At 43.0% G+C, this 17,558-nt stretch overlaps 1 protein-coding gene across 2 annotated transcripts in view; it reads left to right on the top strand.

Annotated features, from left to right (window-relative positions):
- The window catches only part of DPYSL3 (dihydropyrimidinase like 3), a 108,153-nt gene that overhangs the window by 43,728 nt on the left and 46,867 nt on the right, over window positions 1-17,558 (top strand). The window contains exon 1 of one of the 2 annotated variants that reach the window (XM_033096165.1): window positions 5,293-5,513. The exons of the other annotated variant lie outside the window; for it this stretch is intronic. Within the exon in view, the coding sequence (XP_032952056.1) occupies window positions 5,475-5,513 (39 nt within the window). The 5' untranslated portion in view covers window positions 5,293-5,474. Of the gene's footprint in view, window positions 1-5,292; window positions 5,514-17,558 lie in introns of those variants that run through there. 2 annotated transcript variants of the gene reach the window in all.

Below are 17,558 nucleotides of genomic sequence, written 5' to 3'. Positions count from 1 at the left end.
TCAGGCTACCATCATCTCACCTTGCCTTCTGTGACCCCTTCTATAAAATTCCAGCCCAGCTTTAAGACATTAGAGTGACTTTCACCTCCCCATCTCTGCTTTATCCTCAATGCACTTGCCATCACTTTAAACACTATATACTTTAAATCGTGACTCTTAATTTTTCCCTTCCCTGGAATGGAATCTTTAAGAGGGCAGAGCTTTTGTCTCTATTTTATTCAAATATTTGTATCCCTAATGCTTAGGTATCCATAGTAAGTACTCAGGAAATAGTACCGTATTTTGCCATGTAGAACTCTTTTGCTGCATTAATAGGTTTCAAGTTATTTTTTCAAAATGTGTCAGAAATCCACAAAAAACAAAAAGTTGATGTTTTGACTATTTTATGCATTTAATAGTAACAATTTGAGCTGCTTTGTATACAAAAGACATTGTTTTATGTATAAAAATTTCCTATTGTTATTCATTCTTGAAAAATATGAAAATATAGAAAAATGTACATCTGCTTTCCTAAATTTCCTTTCTGGAAGTTTCCATCCGCAGTCAGTGGATACAAATAGTTATTCAGATATATCCGACCATCGTGGCAAAAGGGATAAAGTGCTTCCTGTGTATAATGTGCACCCATGTTTTTGGCCCAAACTTTCAGGGAAGAAAATCTTTCGTTTTAATTTTTTATTTCCAATTTTTATTTGTTTACATTTAGGTACTTGTTTTTTGTATTATAAAGGAATTTTGGCATTTATTTTTTTAACATATTATGGTACAAGAAATTTCATGCAACATATAATTGCAAAACACAAGAACAGAAACAAGGTACAAGGAATTTTATGTACCGATAACTTATGCATCATACTTGTAGAAGAAGGCCAAGAGCTCTTTGTCATTGCAAGTTCGTCATAAGTTCAACAAAACCGATTGTCATATTCCAGGGTATTATTTTGCATACAGATATCATTATTGATTTCTAGAGTGACACTTTTAACTCGTAAGCATAAATAAAAGATATAAAAACATTTATATAGATATGGAATAAGTACTACCCATGTATAATGCGCATCCTTTTTTTCCCCTCACAAATTGGGGCCAAAAAGTGCACATTATACATGGCAAAATATAGTAGTTGAGCGAATTAATAAATCATCACAAAACACTATAGGGCCTCCTGTAAGGTAGGTAGTAAGGTGCACATTTTAGAGATGAGGAAACCAAGACTCAGAAAGTTAAAGTAATCTGCTATAGGTCATAGAAACAGAAAGTGCGTTAATTGTAATAGGGACTGAGGTCCCTCTACTCCTAAGTCCAGATCCTTTTTTTTTAATTTTTAACTTTTATTTATTTTAAGTGTGTTTTTCCAGGACCTGTCAGCTCCAAGTCAAGTAGTTGTTTCAATCTAGTTGTGGAGGGCGCAGCTCACCGTGGCCCACGTGGGGATTGAACTGGCAACCTTGTTATTAGCACCGCGCTCTAACCAACTGAGCTAACCGGCCACCCCAGTCCAGATCCTTAAACAGTACACCATTCTGGGTTCTAGTGCAGTTTTCCCTCTGAATTCAATATCAACTTTTTTTTTTTTTTTTGAAGTTCTTTAACACAAGGTTCTTTATCTTCTCATACACTTTGATGGCAGTTCCTTTCAAAGCTCCAGCTTTCTAACGAGTACTCAAGTACCAACTCTATTCTACTGAGCCATTCTTTGGCCCATGTGTTGCCTTGGAATTTTGTGACTGTATCATGTTGGCAAAGTGATTACTCACCATCATGAATTCACCTGCTCTGAAATCTAGAATCAGGAAACTCTAAGGAGCCTTAGAGAAGCAAAAATATTCTTAAACCTCTAGCTTCTAACCACATGTCCTTTAATTACATGAAAGGTCTTACTCCATCTATTATTTACTCTTTCTTCAGATACAATTTAAAACATTTTTACAGTCACTCACCTAATAATTATTGAGCAATTTCTATGGGCAAGACCCTATTTCACATGTTCAGGACATAGTAGTAAATAAAACAGAAACATTTCTTGCCCTCAAGGAGCTTACATTCTATTGATGGGAAGAAGGGTACTACTCAATAATAAATCAATATGTTATATAGTGAAAAGTACCATAAAGATAAATAAAACACAGAAAGTGACTAACAAGTGACAGGTAGGGCACTCTCTTGATAAGGGTATAAAGTCAACTCAATGAGATCTGGACCATTATTCTTATTATTTTTCACCTCTGGAACACTAGTACTTAGAAGAATAATAGCATATAGTAAGGTAAATATTGTATGAAATTGTGATCATGAATAAATGAATGATAGTGAAGAAGAGAGCCCAGTTAGGAGGTTACTGCAGTATTCCAGGTGATTGCTGATGGTGGCTAGACACAAACAGCCGCTTTGTAGATGGAAAGAAGAGATCATTGTCTGGACATAGTTAAAAGACAGAACCAATAGCATTTCCTGACAGATTGGATATGTGGTACAAATTGGATTGGATTGAAGCAGAGAAGTCAAGCTTTGGATGATGCCAACGTTTTGGCCTCAGCAACTAGAATAATGTATCTTGGATTCAGGTGTGGAAGTCTATGGATGTGGTTGGTTTGGTGGCCAAAAGTATTTCTCTGGGACCATAAATTAGGCCTCTTTGTGTCTCCCTCTCTCTCTCATAGTTTCCTGAGATACCTAAAGCCAAGTACTGCTATGTATCCAAGGAAAACCATTCAGAGTCATTCGACTGTGGAAAACATCCATGCTGCTTCTACTCCTCATCCTCTTGGCCAGACACAGAGGCATCTTGTGTTGATGGCTGCCTTTCTTCTTACTCCTTGAATAAGAAAAGCATAGCCAAGGAAGGCTTTTTCCTTCAAACTCATCTTAGACACTTGATGTTGATTTAAGGAAGAGAAGGATGATTGAAAGGGATGAGAGAGGAAAAAAATAGTGTTTGTTGTACATGTCTGAGGATGGCAACAGCTTGAACCGATTTGCTGGTTACTATGCATTCCTGGGCATGGCTTGTCACAGTGGTCTGATCTGGAGAAACATCACAGGTCCTATTCTGCATGGTCTCTTGCAGGAAGGCCTGACCTGAAAGAGTTTAACGAATTATTCTTGTAATTTGAAACAACACACACACACACACACACACACACACACACACACATATCAAGTGATCAAAAATATGGTATAAATCTCTTTTAGTAGAGAGTGTTCTGGATTATAATGACAGTAACAGCGGAGATAATTAGATTGCAAGACAGGCAAAGAAACCCAGGAAATTAAAAAAAAAAAAAAAAGAACGCAGTGGTATTTCTTTAGGATTGTACTTGTCCCCTACATAGTTTTGCCTTTCTTAAGAACTTGCAAGATCCCCTCAAATAAGTTGGGGGCAGTAAAATCTATGGGAAAGATTCAGAGAAACCTCTGCAGGGTTTCATAGTATGTCGTTTTCTCTTTTAGTCTGTTCTAAATATAATCCTGCTTATTTGCATGCCAATCCCCAGATTGCTTTGTAATTTCACAACTCTTGGCTAGTGGTTCTCAGCACTTAAGCTTTAAGAACAAAGCAGAATGTTTAGGGCATGCCTTTGGCTTCAATCTTTTCTTTTTTCCCCCCCGCTGTGCTTTGCAAAAGAGTTCAGGGAGGTGACCTTGGCCTGGCATTCATGCTCCTAGCTAGAGTATCACAGAAACGCAGTGGAGAGTGCTGTGTGGACTTCTCCTGTGAAGACAGCATTCAGGCATTCAGTCCCGTTACCCATGAATAACCAGAAGCTTGGATTAACTTGAGAAAGAGTGTTTCAGGGGGGTTTAGTCTACCTTTTGATTATGTGACTGGGCTGGTTCATTCATTTCAGGTTTCTGGAAAGCCCAAGCTGAAGTATTCTGAAGTACCCTCTTTTTGTGGATGCTTTATATTGCTTCCGTATTGCAAAGTAAGGCTTCAATTTCATGAAAAGATGTCCTGAAGTGTGGTCAGTGTTCTGCTTCACAGAGATGTGAATTCAAGATGCCTAACACAGACCTAGTCATGCTAAGTGGTTATCTACAGAATTTCTATGTGGTAAAATACTGGGATCCACAGTTAAGGAGTGAGGGTGGTAGGAGGCTTGTCTTTAGGTGGTTTTATAAATTTTGCATGGCAAGCCACTATTGTTGTTATTTAAATATTAGGATTGGCATTATTTCGCAGGAGAATTGAGGAAGCTCCCCTCTCAGAACACCACTCAGCCACCACCTACAGTGGCCTCTCCAAATTTGCCTCCCTTGGCCCTTTCATTTGAGTGGGTAGCCAAAGGACGATATATTCCAGTGCTGAAAGGGCATGTTTTTGTTTTTGATGACATAGTGACCTTTGTCTATCAGCCCTGCCTAAAGCAAACTGGGGATTGTGAGCAGCGCACATTGTTGACACAAAATCCATGGCTGCACACAAGTTACCGTGCCAGGGCTTCTGCCTTCCCCTACAGGTGTTTTCTCCTCTTTACTCACAGAACAGCATCAATGATCTCTCTTCGATTCTGAGAGCCAAGCTGTGTAGTTCCTTTAACACCTATTATTTTGAGAATACTTTTAAAATCCAGAGAACCATTGATAACTGCCACGGTGCCCCTCACAGCCCTCCAGGAGTGAGTGGTTGCTTTGTATTTTCTGATTCGTATTTTCGTAGTCTCAGGGTGGCAGAGGGCTGGGTAGGCTGCACAGTCTGACCAGTTCTCGGCTTTTTAAGAGATTGCGCTGGCTGTTTACCCACCCAGCGACCAGCAGAGGTGGCGCCCAGCCCTTGGCTGTAACAAAGGCAGCGGCCACTCCATCCAGACCCTGCAAAGGCAGAGGAGGGCGGTTCCTTGAGGGACTTCCGGAGCCGTCACCTTTCTGAAATGAGGGTGGTGATGGGGGGAAATCGGACCGAGGGCTGGTGGGAGGCGTTGGCGCTTTCCCGGGCTTGGCCCACGAGGGCAGGAGTGCAACACTAGAGCTCTCTTCCTGCACCGGGACTGCACCATCCCCACCCGGAAAAGTCCCTCGCGCCCCCTGGTGGCGGTGGAGCGGCCTGGCTCCGCCGCACTCGCAAGTCACACACAAAAAGGAAGAAAAAGTGGGTGAGGCACATGCAAAGAGGGAAATCAATAGGGATAAGACAGAAGAGGGAGGAGTCCCGGATCAGCCATTCTTGTCTTACGGGGTCCCAGCTGGCATCGCAAAAGAAAAAAAAAAAAAAAAGCCCAGGCGTGAACGCGAGTGGAGGAGGGTGTGTGTGGCAGGGGGGTCGGGGTGATAGGGGGACCAGGGAGATTTACTATTGTCTCTGGCAGCCGCCGCGGGAGCCCAGGAGGGGGGCGGAGGCGAGGGGAGGCGGCGGCGGCGGCCAGCGCACCATTCGCTCCACCTGATCTCGGGGCGCTGTGCGCTGAGGAAGGCGCGGGTGAGCCGGAGCAGAAGGAGGGAGGGACGCCGCCGCTGCTGCAGCCACTGCCGCCACCATGTCCTACCAAGGCAAGAAGAACATCCCGCGGATCACGGTGAGTCCGGGCGCCGCCGCCTTCCTCCCTCCTTCTCTTGCTCAGTCCCGCTGCGCCGCAGGCGCTGTGGCTTGGATCCCGCCGGCTTTGCTGGTCCGGTCCCCGGGGAAGGACAAGGACCCGGGTCCTGGGGGTGGAGAGTGGCGGTCAGTCCAGTCGGCGCGGCGGGCGCCACCCAGACGGAGCGACCCTGGGGTTGGAGAAAACAAAACAAAGAGGAAACCCAAACAGTGGCGCGCAGAATTTTGGATTATTTAGCCTCTTTTCCCACCACCCGGTGGTTCCCGAAGAACACAGGCTCATGGCCCTCCCTGGACCCCCTGCACCGCCTGGGATGTCTGTGTGTGCTGCTCCTGGCCAGGCGTGCTTTTTGTTTAAGGTTGCTTTTGGCTGAGCGGTGTATAGAGAAATGACACCTTTCCCTAGGGGTACTTAGCAGCCTGATGGCTCTCCCAGCTCCAGACCGGTGATTCTGTCCCATGTGTCTCGAGGGTGGTAGGTGTCTGGACCATCCGTCCTCACCCTGTCCCTTTCTTGCCTGCCTTCACCCCGATTCATATTTCAGTGCGTCATATTCGGGACTGGACAGCTAACGTGGCTCTAGCAGGAATGACCAACTTTTTTTTTTTTTTTTTTTTTGCCCACGATACGTTTTATATTTTTCATGTCATTTCTCCTCCTCATTCCAAGACAAGGCTGAGTTTTTAGAACAGATTTTAGTTTGCCATCGCGGGCACACGCTGTGTGCATGCCGTGTCCAGCTGCCATTGTGTGCAAGACCGATCCACCCGCGGCCGGTGGGTGTCAGATACTCTGGGCGAGCAGCCTAGACAGGGTGAACGGGGATGTGCCATTATCAGGTATAGAAGCCCCATCTATACCAGCGGCCAGCAAATCGCTGTCACAGCAAAATACCACACCCAGGGCTGGGATTCCTCCAGGCTGCCGTGAAATGATGCCCCCAAATGGAAGGGACATAGGACAGGCTGGGATGGGCATTAAAAAAACAACAACAACAACAACAACAAAAAAACAAGCAGCAAAACAAAAACAAAAAAAAAAACCCACTGACATTTGTTAGTTTAGCATGCATCACTGCAGTTGTGCTTTGTCTGTAGTGAATGAGGGGTGTGTGTAGTATGTGTGTAGTGTGTAGTAAGGCAATGGGTGGTTACTCCATCTTTGCAGGGCGAACAAAGGAAGTGATCAGCTGGCCCCCGAGAGGCTCTGCTGCTGCCCTAGGGCAGAGCTGTACCTGCTACTGTGGTTCATTTGCCTGAATCCATTAGGTTTTGCTGTGAGCATGAGTCTGTTTGCACTTGTTGGGTTATGCTGGAAACACCCAGTGTGTTTGTGATTGTCATGCAGGACCTTCCCCTCTGTAGGCAGGAGGAAGCTGTTCTTGCCTCTGGTGCGCTTTATTGCCAAATGGTTTATTTCTATTGCAGCATCCTGCCGTTTCCATGCACCTGAGTTTCACTCCACACGCGTGTGCCCCACCCCCTCTTCGCTGTTCACCTTGTCCCAGGGAAGAAACACTCCCCAGAGGGGAAGAGTTGAGATGGGTAGGGAGCGATTTTTGGCAGGTAGAGGCAACGGGTTTAAATCCATCCTCCTGTACCATTACCTGATATCATTGACTTCAGATTATTGAAGAAATATTGTGGGTCTTTTACAATGCATGGTGTTTTCTCAATGCCAGTGATCTTTGCGAAGAGCTATGGAATGTGTCCTAAGGAGGGGAAAAAAGGCTGATTGAGAGAAAAGCTCAATTTTTATCCTTATATCCCTAACTCAGGAGATATGGACCCCAGCTCTCATGCTATTGAATGTGGGAGGTATGCTGCATACATGCCACTTGCTTTACAGCAAGGATGCATGTGCCAGTTCTCCTCTTTGGGATAGCAGAGAACAGATCATTTTTTCTTCCTAATCTGAAGATTTCAACTGTCCTTCTTCCGGACTGAGCCTGTGCTAAGGCACTGAGGGCCACGCCCATTCTTCTAGGCATCACTTAAGCCACCTTGAATGAAAGATACAGAAATTTAGCCCTGATGACTTCCTTGTCTTAGAAGCCCCCATATATGTGGCTGTGCCCTAATCCCAAGGCCAGGTTTGCTAGGGGTTCCCTTTTGTTCCTGTGTGGACTCTCTTCCCTGGGGTGCATCCTTCATTTTCAGTGCGGCTTCCATCCTTTCTCTCTGTGCGTGGGGCGTGGTGCTGCATAGCAGCCTCTGAAGCTGGGGCTGTGTCTCCAGCAGCTGTGACAGGAACGTACAGTAGTTGTGAATTTCTTCAAGCCAGATTGCCTGGTATTCATTGCTGAAAGGGGTATGTGTGTGTGGGGGAGGGGCTATGAGTGGGGGCGCAGAAGAAGGTTAGGGCAGTAGTTGGGGTGGGGCTGCTGGTCTTTGGGGGTGAGGAATCCATTTGTAGATTTTTTTATGCTTTGTGTTTGTATTTCCTTGAAGAAGCATTCTATTTCAGAATAAAATACTTTTGTACATTTGCCTGTCTAGAAATGATTATGGTTACCTACTTATTATAAGGGTTGAGATATGTATCTTCCTAGTTAACAAAAATATGGACATAGATATAGACATACAGAAAATATGATCAAAGATCTAAATATGACATATATCCCCTGCTGTCAATTCTAGTACCTTTTTTAATGGTACGATTGTGGAATTTGAATTAAGTTGACTACCCTCTCTATATTCCTTTCTATGAAGGCTGCCCCACCCAGGAGCTAAAATGTCACTATAATCTAAGGATGGGTGAGGGCAGTCTTTCCGGGCCCTGTACTCTTTACCTTCCCAGACAACACCCTTTGCCACAATTTGAGGGGCCACAGTAAGATTTTGTTTGTTTGTTGTCTTTCCTTCTACCTATTTTTGCTGCTCCCCTGAGATTAAAGCCTTCTTACTCCCACTGTGTTCGTTGGTTTCTTGGAAGCCCAGGTTGGGGGTTTCTCTGTCACTGATAGAATTGCCTGGGGCTTTCCCTGGGAGTATCTCAGGCCTCCGATGTCACCGTGCTTTCTCAAGTCACCCCCCTGCATGACCTGTATGGCTTCCCTCAATACCAGCCCTTGCCTCTAAATGTCAGAGGTGGTCCAGCTGTTCAGAGCAGGGACCTTATATTGTCATTCACCTCTGTCTCCACTCATTAGCACAGTGCTTAGGCCCTAAATGCCAGTGATGATCAGGTAAATCAATACATGAATTAAAAATTGCTCCTACTACGAATCGCTCACACCTATTCAGTGTTTATTATATCCATTGCCTCTTTTCATCCTTGGATCAACACTGAGAGGTACTCTAGTTACCCCTATTTTATAGATTTGAAAAAATACGTGAAAATCAAATGCACTTGCCCCAGGTCAGAGCTATCATGTTGGAGGCAGGACTTACCCCTCCTCACCTGGCTGAAATCCAAGCGCTTGCCTCTCCTCGCCGCACTCCTCTTAGTGTCTATGCTTCTACCATCGTTGTTCCTTGGTGTTGGTAGGGCAAATAAGTTAGAGGAAAGACTCAGACTGGCTCTATTCCTAGTAGGACCTGTGATGCATATTTTTCCTGCCACGGTCAACAAATTCCATAACATGGTCCCTCTTACTTTGTATGTGATATAAATATACACACCGATTTTCGGGATGGTACCTACCATGTCCACGCCACAGGTAGAAAGTTTGGGTAGTTACATTACAGTCATTGTTTTCCTCTGACAGAAGCTAAAAGTTGAAGCTGACCACAGGAATAGGTAGGGATCTAAGACTCCGGATTGAGGGCTTTGTGTGCATTCTCTGCAAAAACCCATTTCACAGTTACGGAAACTGACAGCTAGGCGGAGTCAGCTGTACAGAGTTACACAGTGGGAATTTTGTGACAAAACTGGATGGAAATCAGAGCCAGGTCTTGTCTGACTTCACAGCCTCAGCTGCCCGGCTGAGCCACTGCCTCCCTGAGGAATGTGCAGTTTTGAAAGGTGTGGATAAAGAGCTCCAGAATTCCCTCTGGAGACAAATCGCAGAGAACTGGCTTTTTGCAAATGCTCATTGGATTTCTGTAAATACTGTCTGGCAGATGATGCATTTCCGCTGCACTGGAAATGGGTTGTATGTGTGTGATGTTTGGGAATTGCCGGAAGACATCCGCAGTCAGGAACGACCTGGAGAGTTTGGTCCAGGGCAGTAGTCAGAACGCTGTGGTCTCACTGGAAGGGTGTGAGTGTGAGCACCGTGGGTGTCCTGGGAATTTTTTTTTTTTTTGAAGGGAAGTGAAAGGGGCCTTATGAGCTGGGGGAACACCCAGATCTCTGCCGCAGTTGAGTTGGAGGCCTAGAAATAGACTAGAACCTAGGCAAGGGATAAGTGCTGCCCCATTCCTGGAGCTCTGCCTTTCTCTTGTTTCAATAGATATCATGTTGGATTGGGAACAAATAGCAGGAGATGGAGAACTAGAGTTTAGAAGGTCGAAAGAAGTCACCCCAAAGCTAGCTCTATCTGTATAAGGCATCTTGGAAGGGAAATTCCAGCATAAAAGACAGAGGAAAACTATCAAAGTCATAGGAATGGAAAAATCTTAGATATCTGATCATGGAAATCTCAGCCCAGGCCCTGCCTGGGGTGTTCATTTGTTATTTTATATTTTGAGCAAGTATGTGGTGATTCTCAGCCAGATTATTTCTCTTGCTCGAATACTAGCAAAACACCTTTGGTGAATAGAGCTCTGACTATTAGTAACTGTGACAGAGCTAGCTGGGCACTTGGGGGAATTCTGGAGAAACAGATTTCCTGAGAGAATTCAAGTTTCTGTGGTAGAACTGTCAGTTTATAAATACAAATCCGTCCGCTTATCTCACTGGGTTGTTGAAAGGCTCAAATGAGGTAGTGACAGTGAATGAAAGTGGTCTGTGAACCCTGGATGTATTCAAGAGAGTCAATACTGATTTATTTATACAATCTCAGCTACTCTGGAATGTGGAAATTAATAAAGGAAGACTTGACAAAGATCTAGAGAATAGAGAGACTACTTAGAAAACTAGTTTTTTAATACACATTTCAAAAACAAATAAAAATGAACACAATGTTATAGAAAACTTCTATGTTCCTGTTTTATTTATGTTACTGTGTTCCTCAGAATTATGATTGTTATTCATTAGTGACAATATAATAGAGGCCATCAGTCTGTCTCTGGACTTTGAGATAAAAGATTCCGTTAACCTGAATAAAGGGCACTTTTCTTACTTAATTGAACTGTATCGTTTTTCAGTCCTAATCAACTTCTAGCCTAGAGTGACACAAGCTATGAATCCTCTTTCTAGCAATTTCTTCACAACTCCCTGTTCAGTGGCTTTTTCTCTACCTCCTCAGTTGGAAAAAGATACAATTGAATTTGAAAAAGAACAAAAATATCTTTTCACATCCTAAAGGGCCCCTTATGTAGTGATACATTCATAGAACTGCTTACTACATTGGAAAAATTACAAAATGTTTACAGTAGTGGGCTTGTCTCACAAGGATGTAAATGTGCTTCTCTTTGACTAAATCCACACTTCTAATCATGAAATTCAAATTTCTAAACTAGAAATTTGAATATGTCACCACCTTCAGGGATGAATGTTAGTAAGAGGTCGCAACCATCTCTGGTTACACCCTCCTCAAACCAATGCTCCACCTTCCCTTTCCTCCCATTTTCTGAAGGCCAGTGGGAAACAAGTGAGAAAGACCCTGGACACTCCAAAGAAATCAGTTCCTCTATTTTGAGATGTTTCTGCTGTGAAATCCTTCTCTCATCCAACTGTGTGTCTATTTCAATATCTACAATAGACCCTCCTTTCCAAACAGTCTGGTGGAGTAAGATGAGCCCCTCAACTTGGCCGCTTTTCTTGACAATAGTCTCTATGTGGAGTCCCGTCCCAACACTACGTCTCTTGAGGAATGTTTCTTGTGTTAATTAGATTGTAGGGAACTCAGTGGTTAAGAAGAGGGGACCAAGCACAGTGGAGTTAATGTTATAGCTACCATTTATTGTGTGCCTCAGCACAAACTACATGGATTATCTCGCTTAACTCACAACAACTCCTGTAGCTACAATTACTAACCCTAATTTTGTGTTCTGGATAGAGGCTCGGAGATTAAGTCACTTGACTAAACCCACACAGCTGAACTAGCCAGATCATGGGGTTGGTCCTTCCAGAGGTGAATTAGTTTCACAGGCAGAAAAGGGGTAATTCCCTATCCACTGGAACAGCAGCTGAGTACACCTCCTCCCACCGGTGGTTCATGCCTTGCTCTGCCAGCTGTCTGAGTTAGCTTCTGGCTTTTGCCCAGGAACATGTCTGAGTGGAAAAGGATTGAAAAGCAGGGTGGAAAAGCAGATGCTCCTTTTCTGCCTTGCATAAGTGCAGATCTGAGCCCAAAGCCCCTTCTCACGCTCTGTCCCTGCCCTCTTCCCTGACATAGAAGGAGCCAGGCTCTCCATTCTCATTCAGCCGGGCAGAGAAACCCAGGGCACACCCAGTACTCTAAGCCAGATCGGGGAGCTCCACTTTAGAATGGTCCAAGAACCTAATTGGGACATCTGGAATTCAGAGACACATTTCTCATGTGTCTTTGATTTCTTTCTCTTTTTTCTATGCAAGCGCTGGACAATGAGATATGAAGGATAAGATGAGATTTTAGTTTTTTTAAGAGAGGAGTTTCTCTGGCTAGTAGAGCAAAAGAGCCCTCTTGTTTTACCATGCATGGAAAGGAAGGGAACGCTGGATGGAGTGTCAGCACATTGTGGTTCAGGCCTGCCCTTGCCTCTAACTTAGCTGTGACTTTGGGCAAACCCTTATGAATCTTCTCAGATTCTGCATCAGTCAAATGAGGGCACTGAAGAAGGTGATCCCCAAGGTCTCTGCCAGTGCAAATGACCCCATGAGCCTTTATTTTCTTCTGCGATCATGGTCAGCCTCTCCTCATTTTGTTCTGAATGCACAGGGAGGAGTTCTAAGCCCTCCCCGCGAGGGAAGGCAGAGCAGTGAGAAAATGGATGAGAGCAACAGTTGTTGGCTTCAACTCAGTGGGACCAGCCAACATCTGTGTTGGATATAAGGGTCTTTGGTTGCTTTTTACCCTTAAAAACCCAGGCTTTTTCTCATTTAGACAGTGGACTTGGTTAATAGACTCTGTGCAGGGGAGAAATGGAATAATGATGACTGGTAGGTCCTTTCCTTAGCAGAGTTTTAGTATTAATTCAAATGAGTATTATTATTAAAATGATACCATGATTCATTTGCTGACACAAATAGTCTCTCTTGGATAAGACTACCATTGATAAGGGCACAAAAGCGACAATTGCCCCAAATCCAGACTGGTCAAACAAACAAGGAAACCCACAGACGACAGCTCCATGTCTGTAGTGCTCACCAAGCTCTTTGCAGTTGCACTTGCCAATATTTTAAACATAATGGAGGACATCCAATCGAAATAACCCACCCCAGAAGCCAAATAATGCCCCAAACACTCCATGAGGTAGAGATGGTTTTTGTTTTGTTACCACTGAATTTCCAGGACTTAGTCTTTGGCTGGCACGTATTAAGCCCTCTGTAAATATTGAATGAATATTGAATGAATGGATACATTTAACACTTATTTTGCAGGAACAATTTCAAGGGAGAAGATGATCAGAACCTGCATGCATTTGTGCTTGTATACCACCCTCCCTTTTACTAGAATATTAACTTATATTAAGTTTTAAGACATAAGGCCCGGCTCTAAGAAACCAGCATAGAATCACGGGGCTAAGAGAAACATGACAGCCGTTTAGCAGAACACGCAGAGTTAACTGTAATAGGGGACCTGATGTAGGCACATGTGCCAGGGAGTCCATCCATTCTTTCTTCTTAGGCCTCTCTTCCGCCCCTTTTTCCAAATTCTGCATCTGGCCTCATTCTCGGCCTGTTTCAGGGGCCTCCTTGGGTACTTCTTGCTTGCAAACAGACCCACCGTTCTCTTGCTGCAAATGATTTAAAAGAATTAGTGGAGACCTTTCTGTCTTCTTTCACATAGAGAAAATTGTCACCGTGACTTTTTGAACCGAGATCTAACATAGATCTTACTGGAGGCCCCTTTCTGCCTTTGCCCAGAAACCAAAGTCATTAGAGTTATTAGCAGCAATTAGATAGGCATTTGTACAGCAAATCCTGTCTTTTAGAAAGCTTGGTGAGGGAGCAGCCTATAGTTCTTTTTTGTTTCCCTGTTAGGGTTAGCCATTTAAAGGGAGTGTGTGTGTGTCTGTGTGTGTGTGTGTGTATCAAAGATTTTCAATTCCTCACCCTACCACATCTGTCAGTATTTTCTGGGCTTATGTTCGGAGTGATTCCTATTATTATTAGCTTTTATTCTAAAATTCATTCTTTGGTTTGAGGGGTGGGGACAATTAAACTTAAAGCACTTTTTACCAAGCTCATCTCTGTAAACCATGTACTTTATGGTCTCAATCATCTATGTGTAATAATAATCACTGGAGCCTTTTAAAAGAAGCATCTTATCTATAAGGGAGGCAAAATGAAGAATTAAAGTATATTCATGGAACCTAACACGTTAGATCAGAAAGCATTAGAAGTACTGTATGTATTAGGATGTGTCATATATAATATAATCAGGTGTAATAACAGCATTTTGCTATTTCTTGATGGTATAAATAAGTATTGATTGACCATCGGCTCTGGGCCCAGCAATGTGATGCTTCTCACAGGAGCATCTAATCTAGAACACACAGGAAAAATTAGTTTGACAATTATTAATAAGAATGAACATTTATTGTATTTTGTATTAAATGCTTTTTATTCATTATCTCAATGGAATCCTCAAAACAACGCAATTAGGTAGATGGATTTCCAGCTAGGTCTTCCCATTGTATTGATGAGGAAACTTAGATCAGGAAATTTGCCTCAGATCCCACAAGCCTTCGTGGGTGGAACCCAAATTCAGACTGACTCAGAGCCCACATTCTTAACTCCACTCTATGTTTTTACCTTAAATTCTATTTTCTCTTATCTCCTCCCACCTCCGGGGTTAGGAGACGTTGTTTCAGACTGGAGTTCACCCACTATGAGTCCAGGGTTGAGCCTTTCTCTGCATCTGTTTCTCATGAGGCATGAGCGGTCCAGGTTATGGGAGGCACAAAGAGCAGCCAGTTGGTGTTCTTCCCTGTACGGAGCTGGAATTAGGGGCTTTGCCCATTCAGGAAGCTCCGCAGCCTTCCCATTAGGGGTGGCCTTGCTTCTGGGTATTTCCAGACAGCTCCACACTGTTGTACTTCCACAGCCAACTTGCCAGGGATGTGCCCGCCACTCTTCATACTGGAGGCTATTTTGCACTGACTTAGCAAAAGTACCAACGAGGGAGGGATTCTTAGTGTGGATTTGAATGCCACCGTCTGATTCCACACCCATGCTGCACTCCCTAGCTTCTTGATAAATCCTAAGCAAGATTCCCCTGAGGGTTTCAGCTAACATGGCTCTGTGAAGTTCATAGTCCGCGTCTCCTTAGAGATTATTTTAGTCTAGCTTTCCCTTACAGATGAGGAGACCGAGGCCCTAGGGCTGAATGAGTTATAGTTTTTTCTGCTATCTGGTTTACCATAGGCCATCAAGATTTTAAAATTGAGTAGGAAATTTCTGTTTCCAATAAAAAAAAAAAAAGCATGACGGTTATAGAAAAATTTACAAAAAAAAAAAAAAAATGAGAGCAATAAAAATGAACTACAGTGAAATTCACCAGAGATAGCCATTGTAAACTTTATGACTACACCCATCTGGAATTTTTGTCTTACGACTATGTATGCCATTTATTAAAATGGTACCACATAGTCTTCCTGTTGTTTTATGTCCTGCTTTTCATCCCACAATATGTTATGACATCTTTCCATGTTTTAAATAGCCTTCCATAACATAATTTTAAATACCTACATATTATCCCCATGCTTGGGGATCTGGTGAAATGAATCCCATTTTGTTGGATTTTTTTTTTTTTTTTATGTTTCCAACATCTTGGTATTAACAACAAAAATGAACTGATGGATTCGTTTTCAGTTGCCATTTTTTAGTGGAAGTTAAATTAAAAACCTACCGCAGGATGAGAGGTTGAGTAACTTGCCCAAAGTTGCTCAGCTCCCGGGTATCAGACTATAGATTTGAATCCCAGTATCTCTAGTCTTAGTCTTATATTCTTGTCATCACTCCAAACACATCAGCAGTTGTGCCATTTTCCAGGGAAATCTGCTTTTGCTCTTGAATGAGCACGTTTGTTTTCTCACCACCATTTGTGCTTGCCTCCCTATCTTGTTGAGGCTGTTGACCTTGGTAGGTACACAGTGTCTTAGGACCTGAAGCTACACAGCTGGAGAGGAAACATGCCCAGTCCCTTTTTTCCCCTCTCCTTAATGGCTTAACCCATAAGCTTGGAAGCTGGTTTTAATTTGATATATTCTGTGTGCATGTGTGTTTGTTTTTAAAACGTTTCCCCCTTAATTCTTTCAAGGAGACCTTTGTTTGAAATCATACACGCTTTCCCTCAAAGCCAATCTGTGCCCCAAATCTTGATGGGATTAGTTTGTTTGGGGATATTGATAAATTTAGAGTGGGGGTTCTGGGTTATCCAACTAAATTGATTTAAATTACAGCCTTACAGAGAGAAAGGGCTTTAAACAACTTAGAAGATTTGCAAGCAATTGAAGTCTGCTTCTAGAGACTTCATCTTGGGTTTATTCCACAAAGAAGGTATGTTTTTGGTTTTTTGTTTTGTTTTATTTCAGTTACTTCATTGCGTGTTCTATCTCAGACTCTTTTTGTTGTGAGAAATTATGGGGAAAGCTTAGCTTTGTTTGGTTAAGTGCAGAAAAAGAAATAAGGAGCCCATTATTCCAAACTCCTTCATTTTAATGTTTAAGAAAATGTGGGCCAAAGAGAGAAAATAATTTGCCAAAGGTTACACAGCAAAATAAGTTGTTTTTTTTTTAAAAAAAAAAAATAAGGCTTAGGACTCATTTCTCTTGTTCTGGTTCGGTGCTTTTCTCACAGTTTTGTTTGAGGCAGGGATGTGGGCTGAATTTTGTCCCCTCAAAATTCATGTGTTGAAGTCCTAACCCCCAGTATCTCAGAATGCGACCATATTTGGACGTGGGGACTTTGAAGTGGTAATTAAGTTAAATGAGATCACTAGGGTAGGCCCTGGTTCAGTATCTGACTGGTTCTTATAAGAAGAGATTAGGACACAGACACACACAGAGCAAGACCATGTGAAGACAGAGGGAGGGGAGGTCCATCTCATGATAAGGAAAGAGGCCTCAGAATACACCAACCATGCCGACACCTTGATCTTCGTCTTCTAGCTTCCAGAATTGTGAAAAAATAAATTTCTACTGTTTAAGACACCCAGTCTGTGATACTTTGTTATGGCAACCCGAACGAACTAATACAGGGCGGAGGTTAAGAATGAAGACCTTTAAAAACTCAAAACTGCAAACTTTGGGAGTTCTCAATTGCCAGAAGAGGGAAACTCAGATAATTAATATTTATAAGAAATTATCCCGTGTCAAAGCCTTTGCAAATTGATTTTTAGTCATGATTTTATATATGGCATCTCATTCCATCCGTGATGCCTAGGATTATAGGTCTTATTAGCCCCACTTTACAGATGCATTAACCAGAAAGTTAATGTATCTAAAGTTACATAGTGATTAAGTGGATCTAAAGTTACATAGTTATTAACTAAGTGGGGGAGCTAGCACCAAATTACCTCCTTGTCTGACTTTAAAACCCCTATCTAGTACCTAGTACCCTGTGCAACTTCCCAATAAGGAAGTTAATCTAAGCTGTTTAATTTTATTTATTTTTAATGTTTTTTAATTGGGAAATATTGGGGCACAGTGTGTTCCTCCAGGGCCCTTCAGTTCCAAGTCATTGTGCTTCCATCTAGCTGTGGAGGGTGCAGCTCAGCTCCAAGTCCAGTCACTGTTTTCAATCTTTAGTTGCAGGGGGCGCAGCCCACCA

Source organism: Rhinolophus ferrumequinum, chromosome 24, assembly GCF_004115265.2.
Source record: "Rhinolophus ferrumequinum isolate MPI-CBG mRhiFer1 chromosome 24, mRhiFer1_v1.p, whole genome shotgun sequence".
In the NCBI taxonomy this organism is placed as follows: Eukaryota; Metazoa; Chordata; class Mammalia; order Chiroptera; family Rhinolophidae; genus Rhinolophus; species Rhinolophus ferrumequinum.
Note: the sequence above shows the minus strand (reverse complement) of the source record. Positions and strands in the feature narration are given on the sequence as shown.